Below are 15,593 nucleotides of genomic sequence, written 5' to 3'. Positions count from 1 at the left end.
TAGTACTGTACAAGTACATCAGATGTTAGAACCTCAGGTGCCCCACCATTCGCAGCACGCGTGCGTGTCCTGACAGCTGGACGCAACCGCGTCACTAAAGTGGTCACCGCCGTGGAAATTTGTCAGTCCCGTCGCCTCTGCCTCGAACCGCCAACGACTTCATGCTGCCCATCTCCCCGTTTCCGACCTGGACACTCGTGGCATGGCAACCGCAACCATTGTTGTCAAGGACCCAAGGTGAGTTGGCGCTACGGGAAGCCTGCACATGGTTCACGACACAATGCGCCGTTTGCAACTCCTGCAGTTCCACTTCCACCAACCATCCATCCATGTTGCCATTTCTCTGACCCTGCTGCAGATGGATGACGACCAGTCCGTAGAGGATGCGGTCGCGCGGCTCCTCGCGAGTGTCCAGGACGATAACAAGTTCGAGAACGAGCGAGTCGGATCGATGCCCGAGACGTCCTTGGACTATGTCCGCACCAACGATGGTGCCGTCGATGAAACATGGCTCGACAGCAGCCACGAAACCCCCGTCACTTCTGCGCCGAACCTGACGCCAATCGATGGCGACGGAAATGGCAACGGAAATGGCGATGCCACTGGTACTCTGTCGGACTCGACGCCAGAGCGAATCCCCAGTCGCCCTTCGGAGCTGTCAACCGGGCCGCCGGTCGAGGTCGAGCAACCGCAGAGTCAAGCGCTCCATCGACCTCCCGATTCGCCAGTCGGCCGTCGTATCGAAGTTGCTATTCCTGATATTCCCATCGAGGTGCGCAATGAATACGTCGCACTCACCAGCGAGGTGGTTGAGCATGTCGCCGAAATGGTTCCTGGTTCGGGCGAGATGCAATATGTCGTCGAGTTCACCGACGGGAGACGAGACCTGGTATGTCCCACATCCCTCAGGGGCTGTTCTTCCCAGCACTCGAGAATCGGCCTGCCTTCGGCGCTGCTTCTCGAATCACTTCTCTATCTGGCGCTTCCCCGCTCCCTCCGCTGCCGCTGCGAATTGCCCGACCCATGTTCCTTCCCGTGCTTCACCGCAGCAGCAGGCCATGGATCATTTCATCGTAGTTTGGCCTTGGCAGCCTGTGCAACGCCCTTGTCTTCCTTTCCCTCAGATTCTTCTCGCACCCCTTCCCGCCTGTACTTGCACATCCGCCAGGGCACATCTACCCGCGCATCTACCCGCGCATCTACCCGCACATCTACCTGCACATCTCTAGTACTTACCTGCACACCTACCTGCACCCCTAGCCGTGCAGATAGCTGCACATTTCCCGTTGCCGCCCCATCCTGCCTCTTGCATGCTCATTAAAAAAACATCATCACAACAGCCTTCTCCTCCCTCCAGCACTGCTTCACTCGCATCCCCATTCGCTCCGTCAGAGCCATCTCCGCATCTCTCTAACCGATTCAACCAGATCTCCGTAGAGGAGCTTGCCGTCCTTGAAAACGGTGTTCCGGCGCTGCGTCAATACAAAAGGAACAAGATGGGTGGCCGAAAACGCAAGTATGGTCCCGATGACGAGTGGGATTCGGATGTCGAACACGCAGACACGGACCCCATGGAATTGGATCCCGACGAGAGCTCCCAGTCCGTCACACGCCCTGGCCGCAAGCTCCGCGTCCGAGAGTCGATTCTTCAGTCGCACTCTTCGGATGACGACGACAGCGACATCGTCAAGAGCACATCGACGAGACCTCCCTCCACCCGCAACCTGAGACAGCGGCAGCCACACCAGCCGAATATGTATACCATATCCGTCAAGAGCGGTGCGGACCTCGACGACGAGCTGGCCACCGAACCGCAGCAGCCCTCGGAAGGAGACGATGACGAGTTTCAACCGGTCGTCTCGGATATCGGCATCACCAAAGGTCGACGACGGAACGCCCTCCAGCGTGCGAGACGAATGCGCGCCCAGCCCTCCCGCACTCGAGGCCATCCACGGGTGACCCAGGCCGGCGCCTTTGCCGATTCCGACATCGAGTTTGAGCAGCCACGGCGGTCCTCGAGAGCGACGAGGAACATGGTCGACATGCGTGACGACGCCCTCATGGATGATGACTCCTTCTACCTCATCGACGACCGAGCGCAGCCGGCCCCAAAGTTTGCCTCCGTTCGAGAAATCTTCCAACCCTTGCCGGCGGAATCCGCTTTTGGCACGGTGCATATGGGCACCTGTCATACCTGCGGCGGCTCGAAGCATCGGGGCCAGCTTGTCCACTGCCAAGGATGCAGCCTGTCGTACCACAAACACTGCCTCGGCGTCCGGAGTGTCCGTGACCATCTTGTCACCAAGATCGCCGACGACAGTTTCGTGCTCCAATGCAAGTTCTGCATCAACATCCACCGGAAGAGGGACCGCAACGCCCCCAATGGCAGCAGGTGCCAGACCTGCGAAGCCGAAGGCGACGCTTGCGCCCCCTTTTCTCAGCGGAAGACGGCCACCCAGGAGGAGAAGCTGCGTGTCGAGAACGGTGGCACGGACCCCATCTCGCCCGTTTCCCCGGCCCTCGTCAACAATGAAGATGTCCTCCTCTTCCGCTGCGTCGCGTGCCACCGGGGCTGGCACCTCGACCACCTGCCCCGTACCGGCAGCGAACCGATAGGAACCGACGTCAAGGCCGAGAGGCTCAAGGACTACATGATCGACTGGCAGTGCAACGAATGCAGCACCCAGAAGCACAAGATCCAGCGCCTTGTTGCCTGGCGACCTTCCCAAGGCGTGACCGACGACGCCCCTCGGCCCGCTTTCGAGAGTCTGACCGACGACGCCAAGGAGTATCTCGTCAAGTGGGACACGCTTTCGTACTTCCACTGCACTTGGATGCCCGGCCCATGGATCTTCGGCACCACCACGGCGGCCATGCGAACGACCTTCAACAAGAAGGCCGTCCAGCAGGATCTCCTGAAGCTCACCGACAAGGAAGCCATTCCCGACGAGTATCTCATCCCCGACATCATTTTCAACGTCAGACTGAACTCGACCGGCTCGAGAGCCAAACCAAAGGAGGCCGAGCTCGCCGACGTCGGAAATGTCGGCAAGGTGCTCGTCAAGTTTCAGGGTCTCGGCTATGACGACGTCGTCTGGGATGAACCTCCCACCAAGGACATGGAGGAGCTGTACGATGCGTTTCGAGATGCCTATCGCGAGTACGTTCAGGGCAGGCAATTCCAACACGAGGCGACCGCCAAGATTCGAGATCGCATCCGAGCCTTCAAGGCGGCCGACTTTGTCGAAGTCACGTCGCAGCCTGGCGGTCTCAAGCGAGGCAAGCTCATGGGCTACCAGATAGAAGGTCTCAACTGGCTCCTCAGCAGCTACCACGCAGGAAGGAACGTCGTCTTGGCCGACGAAATGGGCCTCGGGAAAACGGTGCAGGTCGTCAGTCTCGTGACGTCGCTCGTGCAGGACAAACCCAAGGTGAGCACGGCGGCCGCCCCCTCAAGCATGAAACGCACTCGCTCGGCTAACATGCTCCTCCGAAGTGCTGGCCGTTCCTCATCGTCGTACCGAATGCCACTTGCCCGAACTGGCGTCGAGAGTTCAAGCAGTGGGCTCCCGATCTGCGCGTTGTGACCTACCACGGCGGTAGGGAGTCGCAAGAGCTCGCCTACAAGTACGAGCTCTTCCCGGACGAATCGGCCGACATGAAGGCCCACGTCGTCATCATGTCGTACGACTCGGCCCAAGATCCGAAAACCAGAGTGCTTTTCAAGTCCGTGCACTGGGCCGGCCTGGTCGTGGACGAGGGGCAGCGGCTCAAGAACGACCGAAACCTGCTCTACCTGGCGCTGCGCTCCATGAAGATCCCCTTCCGTCTCCTGCTGACCGGCACGCCGTTGCAGAACAATAAGCGGGAGCTCTTCAACCTGCTGCAGTTCATCGACGACCGCCAGGATGCCGCCGCCCTGGACATGGAATACGCCGTTCTCGACAAGGAGACGCTTCCCAAACTCCACGAGAAGATCCGCCCCTACTTTCTTCGCCGAACCAAGGCGGGCGTTCTCAAGTTCCTGCCACCCATGGCCCAAATCATTCTGCCCGTGAGCATGACGGTCATCCAGGAAAAGCTGGCCAAGAGCATCATGGCCAAGAACCCGCAGCTCATCAAAGCCATGTTTGCCAACGGCAAGATGAAGTCCAAGGACCGAAGCACGCTCAACAACATCTTGATCCAGTTGCGCAAATGCTTCTGCCACCCCTTCATGTACTCGGAAGCCATCGAGGAGCGGCACCACGATCCGTCCGTCCTTCACCAGAACCTCGTCGAAGCCTCGTCGAAGCTCCTCTTGCTGTCGATCATGCTCCCCAAGCTGAAGGAGCGTGGCAACCGCGTCCTCATCTTCAGCCAGTTCCTCCATCAGCTCGACATCATGGAAGACTTCCTTTCCGGACTCGGCTATCAGTTCCGAAGACTCGACGGTGCCATGTCGAGCCTGGAGAAGCAGCGGCGGATCGATGCCTTCAACGCCCCGGACTCGCCCATCTTCGTCTTCCTGCTGTCCACCCGGGCGGGCGGCGTCGGCATCAACCTGGCGACGGCTGACACCGTCATCATCATGGATCCCGACTTCAACCCCCACCAGGACATTCAAGCGCTGTCCCGAGCGCATCGGATCGGCCAGAAGCAAAAGGTTCTCTGCTTCCAGCTGGTGACGAAGGACACGGTGGAAGAACGGATCATGCAAGTGGGCCGCAAGAAGATGGCCCTCGACCACGCCCTGATCGAGAGCATGGACGACGAGGAGATTGCCGGCGACGACTTGGAGTCGATCCTGAAGCACGGCGCCCAAGCTCTGTTCAGCGACGACTACCAAAAGACGGCCATCCACTACGACGGGCCGTCGGTCGACAAGCTCCTGGACCGTTCCCAGATGGAGCAGACAAAGGCTGACGAAGAAGGTTCGGCGGAGACGCAGTTCACCTACGCTCGCGTGTGGGCCAACGAAAAGCAAGCCTTCACGGAAGGGCTAGACATGGCCGAGGCCGAAGCGCCGGAGCCCATAAGCTCGAGCGTTTGGGACAAGATCCTCGCGCAAAGAGAGGAAGAGGCGCGGCTAGAAGCCGAGGCGAACAGGGAGGTCCTGGGACGAGGCGGTCGACGTCGAAATGTGAGTTGTTTCCTTCATCCCGCCCACCATCCAGACCCTGGCCGGGTCGGCTAACCGTCCTGTGCGACATGCAGACAATCAACTACAAGACGAGCTCGACTTTGGAGAACGCGGCATTCCTCGAGGGTGCTGTCCCCGATTCGGACTCTTCCGATGAATTTGCAGGCGGCGAGTCGGCGGACGATTCGGAAGACGACGATTCGGCCAAAAAAGGTAAACGGCGTAGGCCATCCAAGACTCACCTCAAATCTCCATTCGGCACCCCCAAGAAGAGTGACAAAGAGAAACCGGTTGACAAGAACTTAAAGCAGAAGAGCAAACCGAAGGTGCGACAACCAGTCGGCAGCCAAACGCCGTCGGCCAACGGCAAGTCTACACCTCTAAAGGGGAGCCGGGCCAAGCAAAGTCCAGGCGGTCCAAGTCGAAGCCGAAGCCGAAGTCAGGACCAAGGCCAGGGGAGACTCCCGCGAGGCCCAGCAACGCCCAAGAACAAGAAGGTCCAGCCAGCTTCGACGCGAGGCGCCACGCAGCCTACAATGCCGCACAGGGGCACGCGGCTTTCGCCTACCCTCCCCAAGCCGCATCATCGCAAGCCAGCTCCATCAAGGCCCAGTTCCTCCACGGCCCAGCGCCCCCCCCCGATGGGCTCACCGGCTGGAGACCCCCCGGAAGGCCCCCCAACAGACCCACAAACAGACAAGCCATTGGCGCCGTGTTTCCTGCCGCCCCCGCCGTCCCCGTGGTCAATTTCGGCGGGAACGCCTCGGGGAAAGGCATCGCCGGCAGCATCCCCGACGGACTCCCCTACTACGACGACAACGTCGGTAGATTCCCTCAACACTTTTCTCATGAGGGTGAAGGCAGAGGAGGAGGACAAAAGCGGCCCTTTCAAGGCATGACGGACCCGAATGTCCTGTACGGAGACGGGACTCAGCCTCATGCCGCCTTGTCGCAACCGCAGCCTCAACCTCCTCCCATGCTCTCGTACCCAACTCCTCATCATCCAGCACCTCATTCCCATCCAGCGCGTCGCTCTCTGCCAGCAATATTCTCCCCACCGATTCCCCCTACTTCTCCGGGGCTCTCCTCCCCCTCAGCCCACCAACCCGGCACTTGGCTACGGGTCGGTATGCGCAACGGCAAACCTTTCTTAAACAGCAATGGCGATTTCACAGAGGCCCAGCTGCGCCTTGCTATCGACGAAGTGCGGCATTCTACGAAGAGCCAGGAGTTCAAACAACAACTTCTACACTTCCTTCTCCAACAGCTGAGAGGCATACGAACCCCCCAGAACGGGACTAAAAAGTCGTGATGGAACCAACTTGGCCATGCGATTTGCTACGAACTGACGCTCCGTATGGTTTACGAAAACCTAGATGGTGGCGTGTAGGATAGAACTAAAATAAGCAGGCGCCGTGCATAGGGTAGCGAAGAATTGATCGGCCTATAGAGCAAATTGAGCCATGCTGCATGTGCATCCTTGTCGTTGTATGATATGTCCTCGTACATCCATGTGCGTAACTCCTGCGGTTGGCTTGGCGCCTGCACTGACTTGCAAACGGGACGCGTCCAGGGGTGTGAGACAGGGAGGAAGCGAAATGTCAAAGGACGCACGTCGTGTGATATCCGCACATTTGTCAGTATCAAATTATTCACATGACAGGTGCATCTGGGAGTTTCCTAGTAGAGTGAATTTTTCCCCTTTGGCATTGCGGAAGGGTTTTGTAGAAGTGGGCATAAACACTTCATGCTATACCACCTTTGATTTTTCTCAGTGGGTGACTTGTTGGGCTTGAAACTGTTTGTCCTTCCCCGCACATTGCTTACACCTTTCGCCATCTCAAGCCGGCCGTTTGCATGGATCGGTTTGACGATCAGCACTGGACGCCTCGGACCTTGCCCAATATCTCGTGGCCGTCCGAGGCATCCCGTTCTCGCGGAGGCTGCCACCCTCGTGCCACTGTTGATCACCAGACCTCGACTTTGACCTTCAGCTCTAACCCCTTAGACAAGCACTTCTTTTATTCTTCTGGAGGAGAGTCAGCCAGGATGAGTGCTGTCCAGGGTTCTCTGCCGGCGGTACACGCAAACGGGCATCATCATCGCCATACCAGGAACCAGAGCTACGTCCTCGGCTCTGAGCGTAACGTGATCGCCAGCGATTCGTGGTCGGTGGCTGGCCAGGCGTGGCAACTATCGTCGGAGACTGATCGACGCTGTCCGTCGCTTGGTCTGCTCCTGTCAGCGGAGATGGGAGGCGTCGGCATGCAGCACGGGTATGCGTACTGCCTCGATCGAGGAAACGGTCAAGTGACGAGGCTGATACCTGCCGATGTGCTGCCTCCGCTCAACGAGATCCCGGCCAGAGAATGGAAGCGTTTGGGACTGGTGGTGCTTCCGACGCCGCTTGCGGACCCGCCAAAGGGGGTTGCCCAAACGAATCGGTATCTGACTCTCAAGGCAAGTCCAATCAGGCTCAATCTTCTACTTCGCCTCTGCCGAACATGAGCCACGACTTACGTCTCTCTCTCTCCTCACGAAGAAACCCGAACAATTTGTACAGAACAGTGGATTCGAAATCACAAACAACAGGCGCGAAAAGGTCTACTGCGACAAGTGGATCCACGAGGGCGTCTGTGCCTTCACCCAGCAGGGCTGCCGATACAAGCATGAGATGCCCTTGGACGAATCGACTCAACGGTCCCTCGGCCTGTTCCAGGGATTCCCGACCTGGTGGAGGAAACAGGACGAGCTGGCGAACACGTCGGTGGAACGACAGGCACAGAGGCCGAGGCAAACGTCAATCTCGTGCAGAGAGTCGATGGCCTGCGGTGAGATGAACCCTTTGTTGAGCAGACAGTGGAGAGAACGTGCGCAGAAGGAGATGTGGGTGACGAGCGCGAGCCCGCGGCATAAGCAGAGTTGTGCGCTCCAGCCTTCTGCCCCCTGAATCGATTGGCATGGGCTAACCCTAGGCAGACATCCGCAGGCTGCAGTCCAAAGCAGACGACATTGCCCCTTGCATTTGGGGACCCATTGGCGGGCCTGTTCGTGCAAAACCAGTCCCCGGCGACGCATTCTCCAGGGACCACTCCGTTGAAAGCGCACTTCCGATGCGTACCCTATCGAACCAATGCTGGCAGCGATCATGTTGATAAATTGAAAAGGAAAGCAGAGGAATGATGAAGAATCGGAGATGGGAATGGACGTGCTCTTAAAGGCGTCGTAACGTTGCGTATAGTCTAGGTATCAAAGTAAAGGGGGTCGAACTTCGTTCCGCTAAATCCACTCGAGAGTCCACGTCTGCTGCCCGCTCCGGAAAGGAACGATCTCGACACCGTCGCCGAGTATGTTACCAGAAATGAGCTCCTGGCCCTTTGACAGCCGAATCCTCTGGCCGGACGGATCCTTGATACCGTAAAAGGTTCTGCCGAAGCCGCCGAGGACGCCTTCGAGCAACTCTTGGGTGATGTCCGACTCGCTGACCTCACCGCGCTCGACAGCCTCCTCGAGGGCCGTCATGATGAGCTGGCAAGCGTACGGTTGGGTGAAGACGCCGGCGGCTGTCTTTCCCTGTCCTTTCTTGGCGCTGATGTCGTGAGGGGCACTGTCAGTGCCGAGGAAGAATTTCCCCTTGCTGCTGACGAGGGCCTGCAGAAGCGCGGTCCGGTCCTCGGGGGTCTGCTTGGTTAGTATCGATAGACCGACGTGTTACAAGAGCGTATCTCCATCTTTGGAGTGTCTCATACCTTGGCAACCGGCTTACAAAACGAAAACTGCAAGTTTCATTCATCAGCAACGGTGTGTGGGTCATGTCAGGTCCGGCGGCTGGCAACTCACCACCTCGCCGGCCCAGTCATCGACGGTGAGAAAGAGATGATGGCAGGTCAGGGTGCCAACGACACTGCTCCCGCAGGCTTTCACCGCCTCGACGGCATCCTTGGTTGAGCAGTGTTCCAGCACGATCCTCAGCCGGGGGAAGAGGCTGTGGAGGGAGCGCAGAGTCGGGAGGAACTTGCTCTCGGCGTTCAAGATGGTAATCCCCTGCTTCTGGTCGCTCGGGATCTCGCCGTGGAGGTTGAGGATGAGGCCGCAGTCCTCCATGGCCTTGAAGACGGGATAAAAGGGTTCATACGAGAGGACCCCGGAGGACGAGTTGGTGGTGACGCCGGCGGGATAGCTCTTGATGCCGACGATGCCGGCCTCCTTCGCCTCGCGTACGACGTCTGGGGTGATGGACTCGTGCAGGTAGAGGGTCATGAGGTAGTTGATGGACGGGTCGATGGCCTCGAGCCGACGCTTGTACTCGAGCGCCTGGGATACGGTGGTGACGGGAGGGACGAGGTTGGGCATCACGTAGGCTGTGTTCACGCCTCCACGACGGATTGTGGGCACGACAGCGGCAGACATTGGGCCATCGCGGAGGTGAACGTGAAAGTCTGCCGCGGCGGGCAGCTCGAAGGGGCCGAGAGGCATGATGGCGATGATGGGTGCTGACGAGTCGAGATCCGCCTTGCCGCTGAGCTTTTGTGCCTTGATCCTGGCGGCGGTGCGGGCGACGCGAACAGTCAACGTTGAAAACGTTGGCAGCAATCGGATCCTGAGGTTAGATTGTTGCTTCGTTTCGCTTCGCTTCGAATTACGGAGATTTATGTCTTTGCAATTGCCACCTTGAATGGGCTGTACAGCACATCCGCTGCAGTATGATGCATTGATTTGATTGCCGTCTGAATGGTGGCACGTTTTGCTCTCTGGAACAGCCCCTCCCACCCCACCACCTCCTCCCCTCCTTTGGCCCCAAGTACTTAGTTGTACATGTACTTGCTGTACTTTCAAGCAAGTACATGTACTTATCTTCTACATATAGTCGCACATGTACTGTACTGTAGGGTAGGTGTACAGTACGGAGCGAGTACGGAGTACAGTAAGTACTTACTGTACTGTACTTAGGCCTCTTGACATGGCGGGTGGGTGGTGGCCTATCACGGCTCAACCTCGGGGCTTCCCACCGACCTAATCTGGCAACGTCCAGGCACATGTATTAGGTACAAGTAATACTTGAAAGTGCCACTTCGTGTGGACTCCGTTGATGATCTCCATTGAACTCCACCCCCACCAAACTACAAGCTCCGACTTCAACACTCGACCCAAGCTCCTCAGAGTCCGGACGACAAATGCCTCCCAGGAACGGTGCCGTCTGATTACGCTTGTGGTTCACGCTTGTGCCATCCAGCTTTGACTTGTGCATAAAGCTGGCAGGTGAATCATTCGCTGAGCATGAAGACCACACAACCAGTGTAGACGGACCGTGGGATTCTTCATAGCTCGCCCTTGGTCACGACGATCACGACGACGACGACAGATCCACTATTCCGCCCCCTTCTCTCGGCATACTGCACCGGCCATCGGTTCCCGTCCTGACCGTCGGCTCTCCAAGATGACCAGTCTCAAGAATGTCTTCAAGGCCTTCCCTCCGTCCATGGACGTGGTCGAATCCACGACACAGTACGATGGCGCCATCAAACAGTATCTCGCGTCCTTGACCCAGCTGTCGAGGGAGGAGCGACTTGATTTGACGCAGAGCTCGATCAAGGTTCTTGACGTATGCTTTCCACATCCCCCATCCGTCCCGTGGATGGTGAGAGAAAGACGCTCATCCTTCAAAGGAAATAGATGCGGCCGACAACTCTCTCGGTTACCTGACCATTCTCGACATCCTTCTCGAGGACGCCTCCTCCACACCCGGCATCACGCGAGACGAGCTGCTCGACAGGATTTTGGAGTTTCTCCTCAAGTTCGATCCGATACAAGTACGGTACATGATGGCCCAGTTTCTGTCCCTCCTCGCCAGAGTGTCGAATGGCAACTACTTCTCGGTATGTTTAGCCCCGGCCCACGACGCAACCTTCCCAGGCTGACGCCGTGCCAGCCTCTCGTCGCGGTTGACTTGATTGCCACGGCCATGCTTCGACTCGACCCTGCTGGCTCCACATTCACGCCTCTGCACCTTCCGCTGGCCAGGCTCGCCTACATGACGAATAGCATCGAACCGGCCCTCGGGATCCTTGATGCCGACATCTTCTTCTACCCCAACATGCCCGGTTCTATCGACACCCGACCGCTATGCGACCCGGACGTTCCTCCGTACCATTTTATGCCTTCGGGCGCCATGCGAGTGGAGTGCCTCGAGAGCACACACCTCATCGAGTATGACCTTTGCCGCGGCATGGCGTACGTATCTCGACGAGACTGGGATAAGGCCCTGGACGTATTCGAGCACGCCATCACTCATCCCGCCAAGGACAAGGGAGTGAGCAAGATCATGACGGAGGCTCACAAGAAATGGGTCCTCGTCGGCTTGCTGTCTCTGGGCCGGCTTCCGCCCCTGCCTGAGCGCACACCACACATGTCCCAGAGCACGTTCGAGGCGGCGAACGGGCTATACAACTCTTTCGCGACGCTGTTTCAAGGGAACAAGACGGGAGAGCTGAAGAAGATGTCGGAGGAAAACGACCAGAGGTGGAATGAAGACGGAAACGCCTCGCTTGTGGCCGAAGTCATGGCGGCGTATCAGAAATGGCAGATTGTCAACCTGCGCGACGTCTACGAGCGTGTCTCCATCGCCGAGGTCCGTCGGTCGACGGTCAGCGCGGAGACGGGGGAACCATCGGTAGACGACGAGACGATAGTCGTCTTGGTCCGCGACATGATCAAGTCGGGCATGCTGAAGGGGGACATTGAGGAGGGTCAAGGCGCCGCCGACAGCTACCTTTCCTTCGCCACAGGGCGGCGTCTGCTGTCGGAGGCGGAATTTACCAAGGAAGTGGCACGCAGGCACGAGAGCATCCTGTCACTGAGCCAACTGTATCGAGCGACCGACGTCCGACTCAGTGGCCACCAGGACTTTGTGTGCTACCTGGCCAAGGAGGAACAAAGGGCGGAGATGGACAGAGAGTCGGACCCCGCCGTCGGCTTCGAGTCCCAGATAGAGGATGAGGATTTGATGACTGGCATCATGGCCACCATTTGAATGCTTCCGTATTCGGGCTCGATCGAGACTCGAACGGAGCATCCGCAGCATTCCCGGACGTGTTGGGGCCGCGACAAGGCATGGAACGGGTGCAAAAAGAGCATAGCATTCGAGCGCATTCTGGCAATGAAGCGATGACCAGCGAGGGAAGCACCGCGACAATATTCCCCGTGGATGAATTGTATGGTGAAGATGGTCACGCGTAGAGAATGCTGGCCGTGGTGCAGGCAATCGTCCCAGCTTAGCATTCGCTAGACGTGGATGAGCAATGAGCGGTACTTGATACAGGTAGAAGGTCAATGAGGAGATGTGAGGGTGAGCCCTCATTCAAGCTTTCACAACATAGTTTGATCGGCCTCCGGAGTGCCGGTGGCCTCACCTCTCCTTATCATGCTGGAGAGAAGGAAGACGGGGTGCCGAAAGGATAGATAGGGGTGACATCGTTCTGCAGTTTTGAATGGGGATGAAAAATATGCTGAAAGGGCATCCCGACGGGCTACAGTCAAGTACATGAACCTTTGATGACGGATGACCCCCCAAGTGAACTGCGTTTCCGGGCCCCGAGACCTCTTACTGAGGCCATGCAGGTGGCCTCGCTGGTTTCGGTGCCCCTTGTTCATCGTGATCCAGTTCCGGTACATCTCGTCCGCAAGTCTGTCCTCTGGTAGAGAGCCTTCCACGCCAGCCAGTTCATGTGCACGGTTGTCCTACCCAGCCAGGTGACATTCTTGACTGGCCGAGTAAGAGCCCACTCCATATTGTACATGGTCTCACCGCGCCGCGGCTTCGCGGCCTGAACATGCTTGAGCCGATCCTGCACCACGATAATCATTTAATTCGCACCAGACGACCGGGCCCCTGACGGGGAACTTGTCCCGGAAAACGAAGCCCTCCTTGCCGCTGGGGAAGTTGTCCTTCTCGGGCAACGACTCGGCCATGCGCACAGGCGCGGTAGGAGCACGGCAGTTTCGCCATCGTCAATGAAACGATTCAGGGGTCATTTGGGGACGAGCTCATCGTCGAGTACGGCGACGAGACGGCGGAGGAGCTTCAAGCCTCCGAACAGCTCCGCCGTCGAATTGCCTTTGCCCCATCGCCGCCGGGGTGGGAACGAGACATGACGAGGTTACGGAGGGGCATATCACCGTCCGCGTCGAGCGTGCCCTGAATCTCGGTCAACGGCCGGTGGTTCGAGATGAGGCTTCCCTCGATGGCGGCGAGCTTGAAGGCCTGACCGCCTGGGTGAAGTAGAATGGGCATATCATGCTAGGACCCCTTGGCGTTGTCGAGCGTCTCGAGCCCGTCCATGATGCGAGCCCGCGCACGGACCAGAGAGGGTGAAGTGACTGGCTGCACGCTGCTACGGGGCGGCATTTCGTCTCCGGCGAACGAAGCTGGGCAGAGACAGAGAGAGGTCGCTCTTCTTCACCTCGGGGCTTGTTCGTGACGACTCGGCAGTGGCCAGTGGCCGATGAGGCTTGCAGCAGCAGCCCATGGCAGCGTGCAGCAGGAATGCAATGCTGGTGAGGATTGCACCGATCCACATGGAGACAAGCATGCTCAGGCCCAACTTGGCACGGAGATTGAGCTGATCCTGGGCTGTGATGGCCATCTTGGCGGCGAGGCTGATGACGGTGGCGATGATGGCGGCGAGGTTGAGGACGACGGCGGAGACGAGGGCGAAGGTGCCGACGAGCAGCGTGAACCAGCGTGTTCGGATGACGAGCGGAGAGGCGAAGATGAGGAGGAAGTTGACGACGATGCCGGTCATGAAGCATCCGTACATGAGTCGAGAGCCAATCCGGAGGAGACCGAGGACGGTGATGACCTGCGCGGGCAATGCAATCTTGGCGCCCGCCAGCAACTCGCTCACGAGTATCTCGACCGGGTTGAACCAGTAGAACTGCACTGGCCGGGAGCAAAAGGTCACGCCTCTGCCGACAGAGGACGTGTCAGCGTCCGTCGGCGGTGCGGCAGTGCAGGGCGACCATTGGCCATGATTTTCGTTCGGGGGTGGGGGGGGGCAGAATGGAAGGGAACCTACTCGGCATCGTAGCCCTCGCAGAAGTTCCACAAACCAACCTGGTAGAAGTCATGCAAACCGAGACTCCGGGCGACCGAGTTGAGGAGGCCCGCGTTGGCGACGGCGATGGGGATGATCTGGGAGACGTCGAGCTTGAAGAGGTACATGTCCATGAGGACCGAGGACGACTTGTTGGTGTTTCCGATGATGACGAGGACGAGGAAGGGTATGGTGACGAAGTAGAGAATCGAGGCAGCAACGGCCGTGTTGCGACGAGCTTCGGGGCCTGCCATGACGATGGAGGGATGGATGGATGCCGGTCAGCCAGCAGGTTTGGTCGCTCTTCGACGAGACGCGAGGACGAAAGACTCGTGTTTAATCGGGCAATTTAAGAGGGCAGCCAAGCTGATCTATCGATGACGATGACGACAACGGTGCAACGAGGGCGGCCTGTCCTCGATGTCGATGGCGGCTAGGAGCCATCAGGACGGGTCGGATGGAGGTCGGACAACGACGTTTTTGGTTCGCGTGGACAAGGTAATGCTGACGAATCTGCTCGGCGGCTAGGTTGACGAATCCATGGCTTGTCTGCCATTAGAAATGGTTGTCACCCTCCAACGAGGTTTGGGTGGTACTCTTGATACCGCGGCCACGACGCTGTGCATATTGAGTGCCACCAGCCGTGCATAGTTCCAACATGCAGCACGCTACCTCGTAGGTACTACCTTAGTAGGTACTTTAGGTACCAAGGTTGGCGTAAGTACTATGGTGTCCTGTATTTTAGCTTCTGCAAGCGGCACGTCCACTGACTGGTATTTTGTCCAGTGATTGTACTGTATGTACTTGGACCTCGGGCTAGAGCAGCCAACGACCGTTCCGCCTTGTTCGCCAGCACCAGACCGCCATGCTGAGCCAGGTCCAATACAGCGGTCGAGGTCACAGCGTGCAATCATTTGGTGGTGGTAACAAAGATCACGCAGAGAGCGTTCTCCCGTGCAAATTATCAGTGGGGGAGAGTCAGAAGAATCTCGAGAATGCTCTGCCGCTATCGATGCTGCCTTTGCCTTTGCCTACACTCGCAAAGTAAAACCCCCGAGGCAGAGGACGGCTTGTGAACGCTGTGCCTGGCCGTGTATCATGAATATACATAGGGGATGCCGTCATTCAAGCAATAGCAATCGAATCGACCACTAACATGCACGCATGCACCGCATACAGCACCTGCTCGTACACGTACACCTTAGTACCTAGTAAGTAGGTACATAATACTCTGTACATGCATCCACTCCATGCTCTCCATGCTCTCCATCATCTCTGCTGTTCATGAGTGTTTCACGAAACGCACGTTCCGCCGGCCTTGCCCTACAGAACGTCCTCAAGAGACGGTCGGCCCCCACGGCACTGGGGAGAAATTCATG

At 58.0% G+C, this 15,593-nt stretch overlaps 5 protein-coding genes across 5 annotated transcripts; 2 read left to right on the top strand and 3 right to left on the bottom strand.

The window, feature by feature from the left end:
• Nucleotides 1-280: 280 nt before the first annotated feature.
• On the top strand, nt 281-6,434 carry DCS_01429 (SNF2-related protein; the record flags this gene model as incomplete). Its single annotated transcript, XM_040798761.1, has 5 exons — nt 281-889; nt 1,428-3,431; nt 3,497-5,122; nt 5,197-5,412; nt 5,469-6,434. 5 exons carry the CDS (start codon nt 281-283, stop codon nt 6,432-6,434), a joined length of 5,421 nt encoding a protein of 1,806 aa, XP_040659644.1.
• A 1,967-nt stretch (nt 6,435-8,401) lies between these two features.
• On the bottom strand, nt 8,402-10,084 carry DCS_01428 (Metallo-dependent hydrolase; the record flags this gene model as incomplete). Its single annotated transcript, XM_040798760.1, has 4 exons — nt 8,402-8,803; nt 8,872-8,898; nt 8,963-9,722; nt 10,059-10,084. 4 exons carry the CDS (start codon nt 10,082-10,084, stop codon nt 8,402-8,404), a joined length of 1,215 nt encoding a protein of 404 aa, XP_040659643.1.
• Nucleotides 10,085-10,559: 475 nt separating this feature from the next.
• On the top strand, nt 10,560-12,152 carry DCS_01427 (uncharacterized protein; the record flags this gene model as incomplete). Its single annotated transcript, XM_040798759.1, has 3 exons — nt 10,560-10,724; nt 10,789-10,998; nt 11,052-12,152. The coding sequence occupies 3 exons, from the start codon at nt 10,560-10,562 to the stop codon at nt 12,150-12,152; spliced, it is 1,476 nt and encodes a 491-aa protein (XP_040659642.1).
• A 997-nt stretch (nt 12,153-13,149) lies between these two features.
• On the bottom strand, nt 13,150-13,412 carry DCS_01426 (uncharacterized protein; the record flags this gene model as incomplete). Its single annotated transcript, XM_040798758.1, has 2 exons — nt 13,150-13,235; nt 13,298-13,412. The coding sequence occupies 2 exons, from the start codon at nt 13,410-13,412 to the stop codon at nt 13,150-13,152; spliced, it is 201 nt and encodes a 66-aa protein (XP_040659641.1).
• Nucleotides 13,413-13,512: 100 nt separating this feature from the next.
• On the bottom strand, nt 13,513-14,468 carry DCS_01425 (SUR7 protein; the record flags this gene model as incomplete). Its single annotated transcript, XM_040798757.1, has 2 exons — nt 13,513-14,086; nt 14,197-14,468. The coding sequence occupies 2 exons, from the start codon at nt 14,466-14,468 to the stop codon at nt 13,513-13,515; spliced, it is 846 nt and encodes a 281-aa protein (XP_040659640.1).
• Between the last annotated feature and the right edge of the window lie 1,125 nt (nt 14,469-15,593).

Source organism: Drechmeria coniospora, chromosome 01 (genome assembly GCF_001625195.1).
Source record: "Drechmeria coniospora strain ARSEF 6962 chromosome 01, whole genome shotgun sequence".
Lineage (NCBI taxonomy): Eukaryota > Fungi > Ascomycota > Sordariomycetes > Hypocreales > Ophiocordycipitaceae > Drechmeria > Drechmeria coniospora.
This window is presented reverse-complemented; position numbering and strand designations above follow the sequence as displayed.